Genomic DNA, 18,195 nt, shown 5'->3' with positions numbered 1-18,195 from the left:
AGGTTGGTGCATTATATCATTACACAGCGCGTGATAGGTTATATGAGTCAATAAGAGTTCACAACTGAGATGTCACTAAGAGTTCACACAGTTACATTGCATATTATGTATAAATGCAGTATTAGTTTTTTGTAGAAGTCTACACACTAACATGGTTATATAACTATTTGTATCTTACCCAACTTATGTGGTCTAACACCTGATGAGGGTTTTGACTTTTACACTACATACCCTTTGCCACATCTCTATCAACCATAAGGCTCCGGAGCCCATTATCAATCCATGATCCCCTGACATTTCGCACAGTAAGTTTTTTAATAGGTGCATGTTTGTCCACTACAAGGTAAAATATGTTTTAATGGCATTATCAGGATAATCTTCCTTATATACATCTGACCAACATAAATTATTAACATCAATACAAAAAGATTCCTGAGAGAATGTTTTATATGATCTTTTGTAAATTTCTTTTAGTTTCACTTTAGGTATTTTTGCTTTCCTAGTTATAGCTAAGATGTTGTGATCACAACAACCAGTGGCAACAGATATGTCCTTGGAGCACATATAAACTGCATTTGTAAAACTGTGGTCTATGCAAGTAGATGTTTTCTTACCAACCCTATTGATATAGTAGATTCTTGTTGGTTGATTAATGACTTGTGTTAGATGATATGCATTAGTTACATTTAGAATTTTACTCTTTCGTGGATAGTCCTGTGACATCCAATTTATGTTCTGTTCTGTTCTGTACGACATCTATTGCAAGTCAGCCCGTCCTGGAAGAGGGATCCCTCCTCAGTTGCTCTTCCTGAGGTTTCTACCGTTTTTTTGCTCCCAGGTTTTTTTGGGGAGTTTTTCCTTATCCGCTGTGAGGGTCCTAAGGACAGAGGGATGTCATATGCTGTAAAGCCCTGTGAGGCAAATTGTGATTTGTGATACTGGGCTTTATAAATAAAATTGATTGATTGATTGAGTTGATTCAGGTCACACATTAAATAAATTTCATTTACGGTGTCACAAACACAGTCAATCATATCAAGCACTTCACTCAGATACAAGTTGTCTGCACATGGTGGTCTGTAACAGCACCCAACTGGTAGTGGTTTGACATATGGTAAGTGAACCTGTAACCACAAGTCCTCAATGCTGGCAGGCATGAAGTCTTGTCTTATCTTTGTTGGAATATGACTCTGAATGTATATGGTAACCCCTCCTCCGTGCGAGTTCCTGTCTTTCCTGTGAACATTATAACCTATATATTCCTGAACCTGTATATTCATTGCTTCATCTGAAAATGTATGATCAAGATTGGTTTCTGACACTGCTAAAATATGGATATTATTTGTAGTCAGTACATCTGTTATTTCTTCAATTTTATTCCCGAGACTGTAAATGTTAATGTGAGCTAGTTTCAGTCCTTTCCTATGTAATTGTATTAATACTGACATGATTTATCTATAAAATAACAACAAAAAAAACTAAACAAGCAAATAAAACAAAACAAACAAAAAACATAAAGGCACTAAAGGAAATGATACACTCTACGTTCCATTTGCTTATTTTGATTTTACATTAGAATCATGTTTTATTTGTGATGGTGGATATGTGATTAATATGACATATCGAAGAAATGCTTTCTCTCCCCTTTCTCTGGCAGCTCTCATTGCAGGCAGGAGTTCCTTCCTTTTATGACACACAGCCTCTGGAAAATCCTCATTTAGATAGATGTTTGTACCTTTGAGATATTTTGCCTTCTCCAGTACAGCTTCCTTGTCCTTGTACCTTAGAAATTTAACCACAATGGGTCTGGGCCTGATGGAATTCCCATTCTTAGGTCTCCCTGTTCTATGCACTCTCTCCAAAGTGACTTCGCTATAATTAAGTTTTAATTTCTCTTGCAACAACTGTCTGACTTTCTCCTCACTCTATTTCTCATTTGGAGACTAACCGCTATGTGATTCCGCCTGCTTTGTCCTTCTAAGTAGTTGGCTTTAGTGTCCAAGACCAGAAGAGATTTGGCCAGTTTACACATGTCCTGTGTGCTTGAGGGACATCCAGTTGAGTTTAGTATAGTTAGTTTTCAATTCATCCACTTCTTTCTGGGTGAACTGCAGACTTGTTTTCAACTCTTGTACCTCCTTCAAGAGCTCATCCACTCTCCGATTAGTGGTGGCCAAGATCATTTGTGTAAAGCTTCAGTAACTGTGTTCTTGTTGCAGCATTCATTTTTTAAAATGAGCTCTATCTCGCTCAAGCAATTCCCGTACCTGAGTTAGAGAGATTGGGTCCTCATTGCCACTGTTCCCGTTGTTCCTCGGCATGATGATGCTTGTGACTGGTAGCTAATAACTAACTTGACAGGCCAGTCTTAGCACACCATAAGCCCCTGCAACATCCACCAGCAGGAAAAAAAATGAGCTGGCGCTCAGGTGTATTAATCTAGAGAGTAAATGACACTACACACGTTCACATTTCAACTTTTCAGTGATTAAAATGTGCACTTTGAATGTACATAAGGTGTCAGAGGGCATAAAAAAGCATCACAATAATGTTTTCTTAGGGCCAGGATCCCCAGAGACCCCCCTTCTGAGGTCAGGTCAAAGCCCCAAATGTCCTCAAAACCTAAAAAAAAGACGCCCATTTAGCTAAAGATAAAAACATTAAACAGTTCATGTTATAGTGTGCAGTCCTAAAGATGAATTAATTTTGCCAGCCAAAATCTCTTACTGCCCCCACAATCAAAGGAGTTTAGAACCGAGCCTGATGGCTACATTTACATGCACACTAACTTCCACTATTATTCCAAATATGACAATAATCTGAATTTTACACTGGTCATGTCAACAGCATACTGTTTGCATACTCCAAATTAGGCCTTTTTCCGATTAAGACATGGGATATGCTGGCGGGTTTTTACTGCAATTTGCGACACGCAGCCTCTTCTCTGTTTATGGCTGGCTCTGTGTGTTGTAATGGATACGTTGTACACAAACAAACTCAGCAACAGTTTGCAAGGCTGGTGTGGAGATTCATACCCATAAGAAAAGCCTACTTTTTTGGTCAGAAGAAGAAACACACCTACTTTTACAAATTATGAAAGACTTGGATACCAACAGGTTTTTGGATATGTGCAAATATCACAACACTGACCTTTTCAAGAAGGTGATTTCAGGAATGAATGAGCTGACATTTAACTTATGTCATTTTTTTTACATCCTGTAAATACATTTTAACCCTTTCTACTCTGTATACTTGTGTCTGATATTTTTTAACCCTTTACACTCTGCATATTATGTCTGTTGTTTTTTAACCCTTTACATAAACATACTCCGTAACGCCATCAAGATACAAAGGAGACAAGCTTCCAGTCAGCCAGCCCAAAACAACACAGTCATGCCACCACAGTCTAGCTCAAACTACAAGAATTACATAACTGTTAAAAATCGTTTGGCCCACCAACATCCCTTTTAGGATCTTTTTTGATGATTATGATGTGTAAAACAACAGCTGTATGTGTTGCCCTTTAAAGGGGAACTAATGTTTTTTTCAACCTGGGCCCTATTTTACGATCTGCTTTTGTCTAAATGAGTGATAGGATGTTCAATATTTGACATTTCTCCAGTACGAAGCTAAGGCTGACCTGCCTGCAGCTCATGAGCGCGCGCTATATTAAATAATAGGGCACTCAGACAGCGTCAAACAACGTCAAAATACGTCCACTAAAAGTGCATTTTTTTTAACACAGATAGGCTCGGATTGTTAGTATAATTATCCGACAGCATAACTGAAAAATGAACGTCTGTGTATACCGTCCGTGTATTCTGTATTCAAATAAATACGGGCGGTCATCAAATTCAAATGGCTCATCCAGATCCAGTTAGTCAAAATCGGGTAAAAAATTCTGACATGTTTGTTGTGGCAAGTCAAAACACTAGCCGTTTCTCAATATGCGTTCTTGTGCGGACTTGTGTTCTTGTGGACTTGTGACACGTCATTAGTCAAAGCCCAAGTACTGTTCCAATTCAAAGTTCACATCTAGCCAAGTTCAGTCCAAATGCCCGGATGTGTTCTTGCCACGCCCCTTTTTACCGGGGATGCATCAGAGCAGACTTGTGTGGACTTCAGACAGCCAGGTATCCCAGCATGCATTTCGCAACAATCATCGGAAATGGCAAGTGAGGGAAAGTCGTAATTACCGATATGTTACTGTTGTGTTGTCACGGAACGTAGTGTTTTCATGCGTAGTTTAAACTTCAAACCCGTGGTCGATGTGTTAATACAGAGCCCAGTTGAATGCGAGGTCCGCTAGATGACAGCGGTATCAGCGCTCATAGATAATAAACATATGTGTATTAGCGCTCAGGCTGCCCCACTGAGAGCAGCCTCTCTCGGGTAGTCCTTTTAAATTCGTCACTGATATCTCTGTAGTGGTTAAATATGAAATGTAATTCGTTTGAGGTATGTCTAATGGGCAACATTCAGTCTCAGTATATAAGATATATTATTATATTATTAAATGTTGTAACATTGTTCATTTAATTGTTGTTCTTTGTATGTATTATTTTGCTTATTTATGTGTTTTTACCATTCAATGATGATTTTAATTTAAGAATTTATTGTAATTAATTTATTTTATTTAAAGATTAATTGTATTTATTGTAGTATTTATTCAACAGCATTTTAAATATTGATTATCTGATATGAATTGTATACCTGATGTCTTAAGTGTGGCTGAATAAACCTCTTAACATCTGACCTGTTTGATCCCATTTATATTGGTGAGGATAGACTAAATGAGAAACTGCTGTCAGTATAATCCAGTACAGTTCAATAGCAGCACAATCTACAACTCAACACTTCAGTAAAATGTCAGACTTAATACAATGTTAAACTGCTTTTGTTTTTTCTAGGTGTACCAAGTAAACTGTCAAGTCTCCGTAAAAATGTAGACAGAAAGCATAATGATGACACAAATGCAGTGATGGACAGTAACTAAGTATATTTACTCAAGTAGCCACTGTACTTAAGTACAAATTTGATGTACTTGTACTTTGGGTATTTCCATTTTGTGCTACTTTATACTGAGAGGGAAATACTGTACATTCTACTCAAGCTACATTTATCTGATAGCTATAGTTACTTTTCAGATAGTTTGTTTTATATGTTGTAAGTTTCATATTTACAAGTTGATGTGCGTTGTAATAGATTAGACTAGTACACTAGTGAGTGTTAAAATTAGTTCTACCATGACAACATCTGAATGCTGCTTACATGTAGCCTACATGTAAATTGATCAATTAATACTCAATACACATTCATGCATATGATGATTACAACACATGAAATTGGGTCACTCTGCATAATGAGTACTTTTAACTTTTAATTTTAAGTAGGCCTACATTTTGCTGACAATACCCATATACTTCTACTCAAGTCAGATTTGCAGCACTTTTACTTGTGACTGAGTTTTTGTTCTTTGTTGTGATATTACTACTTTTTCTGGGGACTTTGTCCACAACTGGACAAACATATCAAACAATAGAGACATGCAAACATAGCACGTCTCATCCTCATCCTCTGCATCATTCTCCGCTGTCTTTCTTGGATCTGCCTCCTCAGCTGGGCAGCCTCCTCCTCAGCCTGCAGGTACAGCAATCCTGCTGCTATAACTGCACCAAGACGCCTTCTCCGATCCATGTCCGTTATTGATTTTTAATTTCCGTCTCGCCAATGCTCACAATCACAATAACCACCAACTCTCAACCATATACAAAGGCTCAGTACTTGCTGCAGTGGCTGTAGGTTCACTTCCAGCCTGTGGCCCTTTGCTCGAGTCATCCCCTTTCTCTCCCCCCTTCACGCTATGCTATCCTGTCATTAAAGGCATAAAAAGCCCAAAAAATAATCTTTAAAAAAAAAAAGAATTTATTTTCTGTGATACTGTTATCTACTTGAAATTTTGACTGTGTGAGGCTTCATGCTTTGGTCCCATTGTGTTTTCTAGCAAATGCCTCCCAGTTCTTGTCATCTGCAGCACAATATTCAGGCAAAGATTAAAAAAAAACTTTTATTTCAGTGTGTTGAAACGTACATAACTCAATGATGCTTCTGATTGACCGTTGTTACCTTTCAAATGAGACGATGCATGTACATGAACTAAAGATGGAACAAGTACAGCTTTCAATTTAATCTAGGTATGCCTTGGATAGGTGTTTTAAGTCAATCAATCAATCAATCAGTTTTATTTATAAAGCCCAATATCACAAATCACAATTTGCCTCACAGGGCTTTACAGCATACAACATCCCTCTGTCCTTATGACCCTCGCAGCAGATAAGGAAAAACTCCCCCCAAAAAGAAAAATCTTTAACAGGGGGAAAAAAACGGTAGAAACCTCAGGAAGAGCAACTGAGGAGGACGGACGGACGGACGGACAGACGTGCAGTAGATGTCGTACAGACCAGATCAACATGATAGATTAACAGTAATCCATATGACACAATGAGACAGAAAGAGAGAGAGAGAGAGAGAGAGAGAGAGAGAGAGAGAGAGAGAGAGAGAGAGCGAGCGAGAGAGAGATGCAGGACAGACAGTAATGATAATAGCTTACAACAAGGTGAATTTTACAGGACCACTATTTAAAGCTTTTCAATAAAGTTGTTCCATAAAGTGCTTATGTCTGCCACCATTACCCTCCTCAATATGAATGAAAAACAAGTTACTTTGTTGTAATGATATTTGCAGTTAAGCAATTGAGACAGTTTCCAGTCTCACATTCCTAAATGACCACGATGTGCAAGCCCCAATCAAACTCATACATAACACTTCATCTATCATTCAAAGTGCTAAAAGTTGGAAAACACATTCCTGTGTTGACTATTATGATTTGGTTTCTGCTGCAAGATTTGGTTCATCGGGTTCACCATTCTGTATACTACATTACTCACTCTCAGTACGTAAATGAATCAGTTTTTGCACAGCTAAATATCTCATATCAGTCATCTTTTGTCCGATAAAAATATCTCACACAGCTGGAGCTTAGCAGGAAGAGACAGATGGTGATACATGTGCTTAGTTTGGATGTGAGTTTTATGAATATACGATAAATTACAGTTGTGAAATGCTTCAGTGTAGTGTAGCCCACATGTAGTTGGAACAACTGTCCATGTGGAATTTGTATTTTTTTTTGCTTGATAGTCTTAAATGATGTGAATGGTATACATCAGTGTTGTTGAAAAGGCAGTTTAGTCATAGGTCATGTAGGAGCATCCGTACATGTCAGGTGTATGTGAGATTTCACGTCCTCACTCCACTCCACCTTACACTGCTGTCTTCAGTGTGCTTTTTTTTTCTCATACTGCTTTATTTTAACTCTGTTTACAAACTCATGGGCAGTCTGTCTCTTTGGTGAAAAGACTGCACAAGCTAATTAAGGTCTGAGACCCTGGTAAAGGTTGTTTGAGATCCCAACTTTTTGCATGGTGCTTCTTTCCTTTTTTCACTCTAAAATTGTACAAAACAAAAATAATACAGTAATCTTGCTTACAATGTTGAAAAGCATGTTTCATCTTGGGCTTTATGTCTTTTGGAGATCAGTTCATCTTCTACTTTGTTAACTGTTCACAGTAAATTAAATTTTGACCAGGGGTGCCCAAACTTTAGCATGCCACTGTGAAGATGGACGACATAACAGCTCCCTAAAAGTTAAGCCAAACTATCTCAACCCTTGGTGGCTGGCTGTAGTATAGGTCAAATCCCGCAACATCCGTGTTAGCAGATGGGACATGGACCTACAGCCTACACATCAAACAGATTTTTCCCAAAGATGGTTTCTGTCATTTAGATCATTCTTATTATGCTGATGTTTGTTAAAGTTTTCGGGGGGGGGGGTTTTCTGGTAAGTTTGGTTATAACTCAAAATTCTATGTTAAAAAAGGGAAAACTGAGGTCATGATTGACAGCTGTGTATGCCAGTGTGCTCGTGATCAATGGTGTTGACGGGTGGTTTGGGCAGGAACTCAATACTAGTGAAGATTGCTGCTGCACAGACTCTGGCTCCAATTGACATCACCGGCAAAAGATGGCAGCAGCCATATCCAAGATATTTTGGCTTCATTTTTGTACAGTGAGAGAAAGTGGACATGCATCATCCATCTTTACATCCAGTCTATGGCATGTAATGTGTTAAGACTGACTTGAAAAAAATCTAAACCTATCCATTAACCTTTTGGGGTTCAATATAGAGATAGTTTTGCCAGCTGGAATGTAACATTTTTGATTCTCACAAAACTTCACTGCATCTAGTCAAATAGAGGCAGACCCCCAATCCAAGCTTGTGATTTAACAAATGTTTTATAGCAGAAACTCAATACAAGAAGAAATTCCGAGCCTTGTTATCAGCTGTAGTAGTGGTAAGCAAGTTAACTTTGTGCATCCACCTTTGAGAATGTGCCACAGTCCAGTGGAGCAGAAGTGGAATTCCACGTCTGCAATTACTGAACAACAGGGTGCAAAAGAAGTTTTTGAGCTGGAGAGGAGGAATGAGTCAGGGGGAGTGGGAGAAAAGTCAGGCGAGGGTGTAAAGTTAGGAAACAACTAATAAAACACTGACTCATAACCAAAGCCATTTTTATGTCTCTGTTTACTTTATTCTAAAAGAAACAGACAGGGGTATACTGTAAATGAGATGATACACAACACTGAGGAGGTAAATATTAGAGAAAGGAATGGCATGGTAAATAAATGCAGGCATCAAAAGGGCATTTGAACACTCAGCAAACTGGCATTCCTTAGTACAGGAGACAACAAACAGTACAGTGCATCCTTCAGAGTCAGTAATACAGTGACTCTGTCATTCACACAAATCATATTGGCACTTAACAAAAGGAAATGAATGTGCTTGGTATATCCTCAATCCAGGCTACTTGGAAGCAGGCACACAGCTTATTCCAAACAGTGGCATAAGGCACTATGCTGAAGATTTATCGTCTGTATGTCTTTGTTGTTTCATAACTGGTACTGTAGAGTAGCTTCACATTCATTTTCAGAAATCCAACAATAGAAAAAGGCACACAGAACTGCTGGCAGAGGAACTTTGGACACACATCCCTCAGATGAGATGGGAGACTATAAAGAATCCATGAAGTCAAGAACATACATGTGCACAAACATGTGTTACAAGGCACTGTAGTTAAACATTATATATGTAGTAAAAAAAATAAGAAAAAAGAATAGAGTAGGTGGTATATACACCCGGGCATTTTAACATGTTATAGAAAACATACCCTGAATCACTGTCTCTCCCAAAGTCAACAAAACAGACAAGACAAGCATATCATCTTTCTCAATCACCCTATTTCAGAAAATCTACCACACATTTCTCCAACAAAGACTCATGTTAGACTTATGTTGTTGCAATATGCTTGAAATGTTGCTGTTCATAAATTCTTTCTTTAAAACTGTCTGTTTGTCTGTTTTGAATTCCTCAGTGAGAGGGTTTTGTCTGTTGACAGAATCTAAACCATGGTAAGGCCAGAAGACTCTCCCAAACTACAAGTACTGCTCCCTTTTCTCTGGTGGGGTACTTTTAACATTTGGTCTGCAATTCAAAAGGGAAAGAAAGACATGTTTCAGTCAAAGTACAGTCACAGTGCACAAAATAAACCCAAAAGACACATTTACAAAAACACCCAGAGGTCATAGGATATAAGTGAAATCATAAATCAGCGCAACAGAACCACAAAGGGTTTCAACTCATTGTTAACTTTCAGCCAATGATGAGACAGAGAAGGGTGTGGGAGGTGTAGTAGAGGGATGAGGGGCTGAAATGGAGGAGGCCACCTCAGTTCTTAAATAGAAGATCTGAACACATATCCTTTAAGAGTCCATATTTACAGAGAAGGCTCAGAAGGTAGGGAAATGGGAGAAGACAACGCATCTTGGTCCCCATTAGAACTGATAATGTGCAGTTGTAGTGCTGAGGACAGGGGAATATTTTACTACATGAGGTCCAAATTTGGAGTCTAATAGATAACAGGAAAAAGAGGGGAAAGACAGTGGTTGGACAGTCGGGCAGTCCTCGATAAAAAGGCGGGGGCTGATCAGTCAGGGAAACTAGTTTCACTCAACAACTCTGCCCTGAATTAGAGGAGAGAAGAAGACAGTCAGAGAAGAACAGGATTAGAAGACAGGAGGGGAAATAAGAGACACATCAAGAGCTCTTAGATTCTCACAAAAGCTATGAAGTGTTAGAAAGAAAGCAGGATGTTTGATGATTATAAAGATGTTAGTAAAACGATGGAAAGTCAGTGAGAAGGAGCATGGGAGGTGATGCCAGATTCATGTTTACTGGACTAATACAAGAGTGGCATTAATCTTTTTATCTAACTTACGGCAAAAAAGGAATAACTATACTTCCCAATATGTCAAATTATTACTTTAAATGTATGTTTTCTGTTCTTTGGACAGCTTTACATGTAGTTTTGATCAGACTTCTTGTTGAGCAATCCCTATTCAAAGCACAGCTGCTAATGACAGAGTAGTGACCCTTATGCCCCCCTTTATTTAAAGGGCACAAGGAATTTTCTTTAGACCTACAACCCCCCAGTCTGACAATAACAGAACACTCAACAAATAAGTGTCTACCAAGAAGAGAGGCCATACGACTGGGAAATGGAGGGACTGGGAGCGATTCTAAGAAAAGTGAATGGCTTTATTATCTGGAACAGCTCTTTTGGAAACACAAATGAAGGCAATGTGATGTGAGAGCATCAAGCGGGAGTTCAAGAGCCAATTATGGCCCACTGTTGAGTTTTACAGCCTATAATGTGGTGCGCAATTTTTTAAAATGCTGCAGGATTGTAATTCATCCTCGTGGGGAAGTCAGTGATAGTTCTACTGCAGTAAAGTTAAATATGACATGGTTTATATTTACAGCTCTGTTTAAAGCATCATGTTAGCTTATAGTCTATTGACAAGTAATGATACTGTGCTGGTGTTTTATATCTTATAATCCTTAGTGAGATTACACCTGTGTGAGAAGTACATGAATTAGCTTAGATCTTAGACATTGGTGTAGTTATACAAGAGATTATGATATGAAGGAGCGTATGATCTGGAATGGTGGTGTTAGTAAATGGAGTATAGTGATGTGTGATGAGAACCTACACTTTTTCTTAGTGCAGAATAGTGAAATGATCATTAACAGCATTCATACTCAGTCAAACTCAGCAAATACCTTTTACTAACAATTCACCTCCACTCCTGCAGTTCACACTGTGTCTTCATGCACAGCCCTCATCAAGTGATTGTTGTGAAAAACAGAATTAGATCTTTTTATGTGAGGAAGTTCCTCAGCTGTTACAAAATGGCTGCCTGAGGCCTTGATTACACAGGACAGTGAACACACCTGCTTCTTTATTGTAATTTGGGTTAGTTTAATCACACATCAGCTGTCTTCATCAGGCTGTAGCTACTGAGATCATGTCCAATGTATTTTCTTAGTTGCTTGGTTTGGTTTGGTTTGGTTTGGTTTGGTTTAGTTTGGGCCATTAGCACAATGAGACAGGGTTTTGCATTTCCATAACAACAGGGCTACCCACTTGAAGGTGTGTCTTAAACTGATGACAGCTTGTCTTGAGTGGTGACGTTTAAAAGCAGCAGGCTGATCTATAGCTGAAGTCCCGTTATTTTTGCTGCATGTGTTTTTTCATCGCACAGCATGGCAGGTACAAAGAAGTTTACCTGTTAGAGGTGGGCTGTTTGCAGAGGTGCAGTAAGAGCCTTTTGTCTGCAGTTCTGATTCTAACATCTCGCTGTGACTGTTTTTGCTTTTACTCTTCCTCCCTGCAGTATTATTAGACTATGTTTACATGCACAGTAAAGTGGAGCTACGGTTAAAGCTTGACTAGGCCATTTAATTGGAACACTGTCCTTGTCCCAGTATACAAGCACAGGAAAGTAATCAATTTATTGACCAAAGTATGTCCGACTCTGCTACAATAGGTGGCTCCTTTCAGCTTGTTAGTATTGGACCCTTTTCAGTTGACATATTACGTCACAGACCAAACAATCGACAAACAAGTTACCTATGGTTAGCAAGCGGCAAACCACGGTGGACAATTTTGCAGCTCTGTACATTTTGTCTGTCCAAAAATGCATAGCTCTGGATGTAGATTTCGTCATGTTGTTACTGGCTTCTTCTTCTGTTACACATGCAGAGCGCCTATGCCAGTGTGGGTCCGATTGACTGTATACATGCAGGAGTAATTTGACTCCCAAACACATTATCTGAGTGTGTTAGTCTGTCTTTGAGAAACTTGATTTAGTCAGACTAACATGATAAATCAATTTTCTCTAATGTCATGTAAACGCACTCAGTGTTATTTGGTCCACCTGTGGTCTAAATTTTGCCATAAAGCCTGATCAAACCTGCAGATGGTGGGACAATTTTGAGAGTGTGGATGGTGTCGATGAGTCTAGGGCATTGCTCTGCGGCTTTGGCTCAAAGGTAGAGGGGGTGGTCCAACAATCGGAAGATCAGCGGTTCGATCCCCGGCTCCTCCAGTCTGCATGTCGAAGTATCCTTGAGCAAGATACTGAACCCCAAATTGCATCGGTGTGTGTGTATTTAAAAACTGAGTACCAGGTGGCACCTCATATGGTAACCTTGGTCACTAGTGTATGAATGTGTGTATGAATGGGTGAATGTGACTCATAGGCCTCTAGTTTCGCAGACCGGACAAGGCCAACTGGCCAACTGGGTGTGGCCAGGCAGATTTTGCAAGTTTGGCACACTGTGTGCCCTGGTGCAGCTACTCCTGTGTCCCACCTCCATCCCTCCTACCTGCGCAAGTCGGAAAGAGGGAGGAGAGAATGCGTGGAGTGGGTTTTACACATCCAATTCACATCACACCAATCAAATGAGCCCCTCTCCTTGCCCTTAAATGCGCCGTGCGAAGGCATAATGACAGTTTACTCAATTCGCCATGGCAGAAGAGAGCAGCAGCGTCAAACGGCCAAACTTCTCCCAGGAGTAAAGCCAAACTTCCACTTACATCGGCTGCGCTCCGCCTGCGCTGATGGTAGACCTGGTTTCAGCTGGCGAGCTTTTAGCACACCTTCGGCAAAGCCTTTTGGCACGAAACTGTAGCTTTTAGCACACCTTCGGCAAAGCCTTTTGGCACGAAACTGTCACTGTTCCAAGCTGGATCTGTCGACACCTCCCCATGCTGCGCCGCCACACCCATCTCAGCGCACCTCAGTCTGCCAAACTACCAAACTGAGCGTGCCTCGGGTTGCACTGCTCGAAACTAGTTCTGCGCAGGGTTCGCCACCCTGCGCCGCGCCGGGAAACTAGAGGCCATAGTGTAAAAAGCGCTTTGAGTGGTCGGATGAATAGAAAGGCGTTATACAGTACAAAATGCAGGTCCATTTACCATTACTTGTATCTTTGAACAAGCTCCTTCATCCATATATCAAAGGTGAATTATTGGTGAAGAGATTTCTAGTAGGTGTTTTGAAAAAGGTAGGTTGTACACTTTATTACTTTGCAATTAGGGGAGGCCCGGCAAGACAGCTAATGCCAGCAGGTTTTTGGAGTCGTTGCTGCTTTCTAGTGTGTACAATAATGTAATGTAAAATGAAATTCCTGTAGACAGATTTCTTTCTTTTTTAACCAAAGGGGGGGGAAATATCAGTTTTTGTATACATGTCGACAGGGCCTTAGACCTCTGTATGTCTAAACTTCTAGCTGGGCCTGGTCTCCATTTTTTGCTTTAGAATGGGCTCCTCAAACTTTTCATCAAGCACATTTAGACAGTTCATTTTATCTTGCTCACTTTCTTGTACATCATTCTTCTTTTTTTGCTTCATGCAAGGTACGGTACTGTTAAGTGGATAGTTGCACCACAGTAGGCTAGAACTAACTCTGAGAGCTCTTCTGCCTAGTCCCTGTCTTGCGCTCTGTAACCTGCAGCTGTTCCTAAAGTTTGAGCAGAAGAAATCAGTGTCCTCTGTGATCAAAGTCTAACTGACCCATTCTCTTGGGTGACATTGTACAAGTAATCCTCTGTTTCTGCCGCAGGAGCACAGGAAGCTGCTCTGTAACTTCCAAGTTTTTGCACAGTGATTTAGGACACTTCCCTTTCACAACAAAACTGCACCAGTGGAGTATGAAGACACAAAGCAATATTAAGGTAAAACACAGATGCAGCACCAACCAGGAAGCATAGGACATGCTGATAAAAGTTCAGCAAGTTTTGCAGTACTAGTATTTTTAGCTCCATGTCCGTTCTCTCTGGGTATCTGCTGTGATACACCTTACATTTTGCCCTTCAGTGTTTTGATTTGTTTCCTTTTCTATTGTACTTTAAAGTGGATGACTCAGAGTGAGTGGTAATGATTTTTGGGGTCAGACTGACCAGCTGCACTCATTTCAAATAGATAAAATAATGGCGCTAATGGCCTTTATACACTCAGGGTGTTTTTTGTTTTTTTTGTTGGTCGACCAATCAATCATGTTGCGCCTGTACCTTTCAGGATTATATAACAACAACACGGAGGCTCTGTAGTCTGAACCAAGATGACAAACTCATACCAGCGAATACCAGATCCACTCCCTCTGGTCTTACCTTTCACAGTAAAAGCCCTTGACATGTACAATGCAACTGTTAACCAGAGGGAACTCAAATCCATTCAGTATTTCGCATAAAGGAAACAAGATAAAATAACTTACAGTAGCTTAGGCTTTACAACAACCTACCATAGACAGACTGCCAGATGCTGCTCTGGGTCAATAGAATCCAAGTAGTTGTCACAAATTGGCATTGCTGCCCTTATGAATAGTTTTGTTGAAAAATATATGCACGCGAGTATTTTGCATTTTCCTGTTATTTGTCATGGCCCTGGTGTGTAAAGGTCTTACGGCACATGGGAGGTTTCCATTCACAATTACAAGCACTATGTCATTATATAAGTAAGCTGGATGATTGACATGAAATATGTAAGTTGTCTGCTCACAATTAATTTATTAAAGTTGGCAGTCTTTTTAGCCACCAAGATACATGCAACTGGTGGGTAATGTGTTGTGTGAAATATCGTGTGAGTACCTGTGTCTGCACTTGTATGCCAGTGTTTAAATACTACATCACTGTGATAATTGCATGTATGTACACATGATAGTCTTGTTTTGTTTTAGCAGATATAATTTGAGGATAAAAGGGGGTTTTGCCAAGTGTGTCCGATGCTCTCTGTTTGAGTGGTTGCTGGAAGGGGGTGGGGTTTACACGTACTCCCTTGCTGTGGAAGGCTGTGATTGGCGATAATATTGCTGCCCTCGCATATCTTCTTTAGAGCAGGAGCAGCACAGCAAGGAGCCCCCCAGGACCGTCAGACTGGCTGCCGCCCAGCCCACAAACAGGGCTGAGCCGAACTCATACCTGTGGAAGAAAGACAGAGAAAAAGATTGTTGAGAGGACAAGGCTGTGAGTCTCAGAGATTTGATTGTTTCCACTGCCATCAAGATGTTCTTATCATTAGCTCTAACTCATTAGAAATCAAAAACAAGACTTGGAAATATCAAAGAATATTAAACACAGTAGCCTGTATGGAAGATATTATACTTTTACTTAAAAACCTGATGTCTGTGAGAGTGTGACACTGCCTGTCTCGAGATCTTTCCCCTGCCACCTCTGTATTTCCACATTTTTAATAGGCCCACCTCTGAGGGACGGCAAAGCAGCCCCCCAGGAAGTGTGCTGAGCTTTGCAGCTGAATTTCGCAGTGACCAAACTTTGGAATTACAAAATCTAAGTCTGTCACATAATGCCATGGGCCCCAAAATGATTTTTTCCCATAGACATACATTGTGAAAGAGATGTCCGAAAATCAGTGGGTTTTTTTTTGTTTTTTTGTTTTTTTGAGATTTACAAAATGACTCGATTTACAATCAGGATTTGATTCATTTGGTCTGATGACATTTGGAAAGTGTGTGCCATATGACTGAATTGTTTTATCCCCTTTCAAGTTAGTGGTAAATATCATTGTTTTCCAATGATGTGGAAGCAGGGCATTTCATACATGGAAGTTGAATGTGCTTCATGCACCACAGAGCAACTTTTATAACAAAAGGGTTCCCGCTTCCAATGCTGTATCCACTTCTCTTTATACATATATCATATGGGTCAAAGGCACCTCCAAAATCAGATAGGCCTAACCTTTTATGTCATAGTCTTCATCTTCATCTCACTACATGCTAAAATGGAAAGTAGCTTACACTGGCATGGATAAAAATAATTTTATTTTATGGTAGGAAACACATTCAGGAGTAAAATTAAAAAAAATAAATACATTTAAAAAAAAAAAAAAAAAAAAGATACTGTTTTGCTGTTTTAGATAGCTACTACCAAAACAATGATATGCTCTGAACAAAAATAGGCCTTGATACAACTGTGTGTAAAGTGCTAGCAAGTAAAGCTAGCCATATTTATGTTAGCAGCTAAAGCAAGCATTGTTTACCAAGCATAATGTTAATTGTCAACTGTTAGCCACTGATGTAAGACATTTCTATCAACAGTAAGTAGGAACTCTTAGCAGCTACAGCTGGACAGTTATCAACCTTAATGTTAGCTGCTAAAACTAGTCATAAGTCAAAATCAATAAGTGTCACAATTAGAAAGTGCTAGCAACTGAAGCTAGCTATATAAGTCACAATTAGAAAGCGTTAGCAGCTAAAGCTAACTATGTTCATAACTCAAAGTTAAAAAGTGTTAGCAGTGGGGCGTCGGTGGCTTAGTGGATAGAGCAGGCGCACCATGTACAAGGCTGCTGCCGCAGTGGCTGGTGTTCAACTCCAGCCTGTGGCCCTTTGCTGCATGTCATTCCCTCTCGCTCTCTCTCCCCCCTTCACACTTAGCTGTCCTATCTATAGAGGCAAAAATGCCCCAAAAAATATCTTTAAAAAAAAGTGCTAGCAGTTATAAGCATGTTTAAAAGTTACAGTGAGAAAGTGTTGGCAGCTAAAGCTAGCCATGTTTCTCAGTCACAATTATAAAGTGTTAGCAGCTAAAGCTAGTCATGTTTATAAGTCATAATTAGAAAGTGTTAGCAGCTAAAGCTAGCCATGTTTATAAGTCACAATTATAAAGTGTTATCAGCTAAAGCTAGCCATGTTTATAAGTCACAGTTGAAAAGCATGAACAGCTAGAGGTAGCTATATTTATAAGACAAAAAGAACATGTTGGCAGCTAAAGCTAGCTGTGTTTATTACCAACACTTCAACAACAGGAAACACTTTACAGTTTTGCTCTCAGTTTGTTGCTCCTGCCTCTAAAAAGATCCTGGTCCTCATGTATTACTTTCCAATAGTCCTTTAACTCTCAAGATGAATTCCGCAGCACTGAACATCTATGACGTTTGAACTCAAGTCTTAGGGCCCTATTTATATGGTCTAAAGCGGACGGCGGACGGCGGACGGCGCATAATCCATGTCGCAAGTGTCATTGCTATTTAGATGCCGGCACAGTTGTCATTTTCACGCCCTGCGCCCTCTTCGTATAACTAGCAAATGAACTTGCGCTTCTCTGGGCGTGTTCGTCTAAAAATGAGGAGTGGTCAGACGCAGTCATGGCGCGTTGCTAGTTAGATGACGTAAAAAGCAAATGCGCCAGTGACCAACAAAAACCTGGTCTAAAGTCAACGGCGCAGTATTTCACTGTTTAACAAGTTAGTAATATGCGTCTCTAGGCGGGTGCACAACGCGCGTGCACTCTGCTCAGACACACACGGAGCAGCCACACATGCAAAAGATAACAAATAAAAATATGATTACAATGTGAAAGGTTATTATTGTGCACATTTAAATATTTATCAGAAACATGTCTTAATGGTCAGTCATTAATCAGAATGTTCTAATCGCAGTAATAATGATCATCATAATCCGGGAGGTCCAACCTCACAGTGTCCGAATATATGGAACTGCGAGTAGACCTCCATGGGCTGATGATGCATAGTCTGTAAAATGAACTTGTCTTTCCCAAATGAATTGTGATCATTTTGGCATGTAAATCACAAAATCAAAGATGTGAAAACGTTTCATAAACTTTATTTTGACATAAACACAACAATAACCAGCTTCTGTGAACTAAAAACGTAAACTTAGAGCCACGTACAAATGTAGCTATATTTTTAAAAAAAAAA

At 39.8% G+C, this 18,195-nt stretch overlaps 1 protein-coding gene across 3 annotated transcripts in view; it reads right to left on the bottom strand.

Moving 5' to 3' along the window:
- Positions 1–8,629: 8,629 nt before the first annotated feature.
- The window catches only part of cldn19 (claudin 19), a 24,473-nt gene continuing 14,907 nt past the window's right edge, over positions 8,630–18,195 (bottom strand). Inside the window, exons 4-5 of one of the 3 annotated variants that reach the window (XR_007569496.1) lie at positions 13,163–15,437; positions 8,630–13,118 (exon numbers count right to left, since the gene is read on the bottom strand). Coding sequence is in view for 2 of the 3 variants with exons in the window: in XM_050038800.1 (XP_049894757.1) it covers positions 9,550–9,598; positions 15,291–15,437 (196 nt within the window). In the remaining variant the exon portion in view is untranslated. The remainder of the gene's footprint in view (positions 13,119–13,162; positions 15,438–18,195) is intronic. The other 2 variants (XM_050038801.1, XM_050038800.1) reach the window with 2 other exon arrangements.

This window comes from Epinephelus moara, chromosome 24, assembly GCF_006386435.1.
Source record: "Epinephelus moara isolate mb chromosome 24, YSFRI_EMoa_1.0, whole genome shotgun sequence".
Taxonomy (NCBI): domain Eukaryota; kingdom Metazoa; phylum Chordata; class Actinopteri; order Perciformes; family Serranidae; genus Epinephelus; species Epinephelus moara.
The sequence above is the reverse complement of the archived record's forward strand: the minus strand, read 5'-3'. Positions and strand labels throughout refer to the sequence as shown.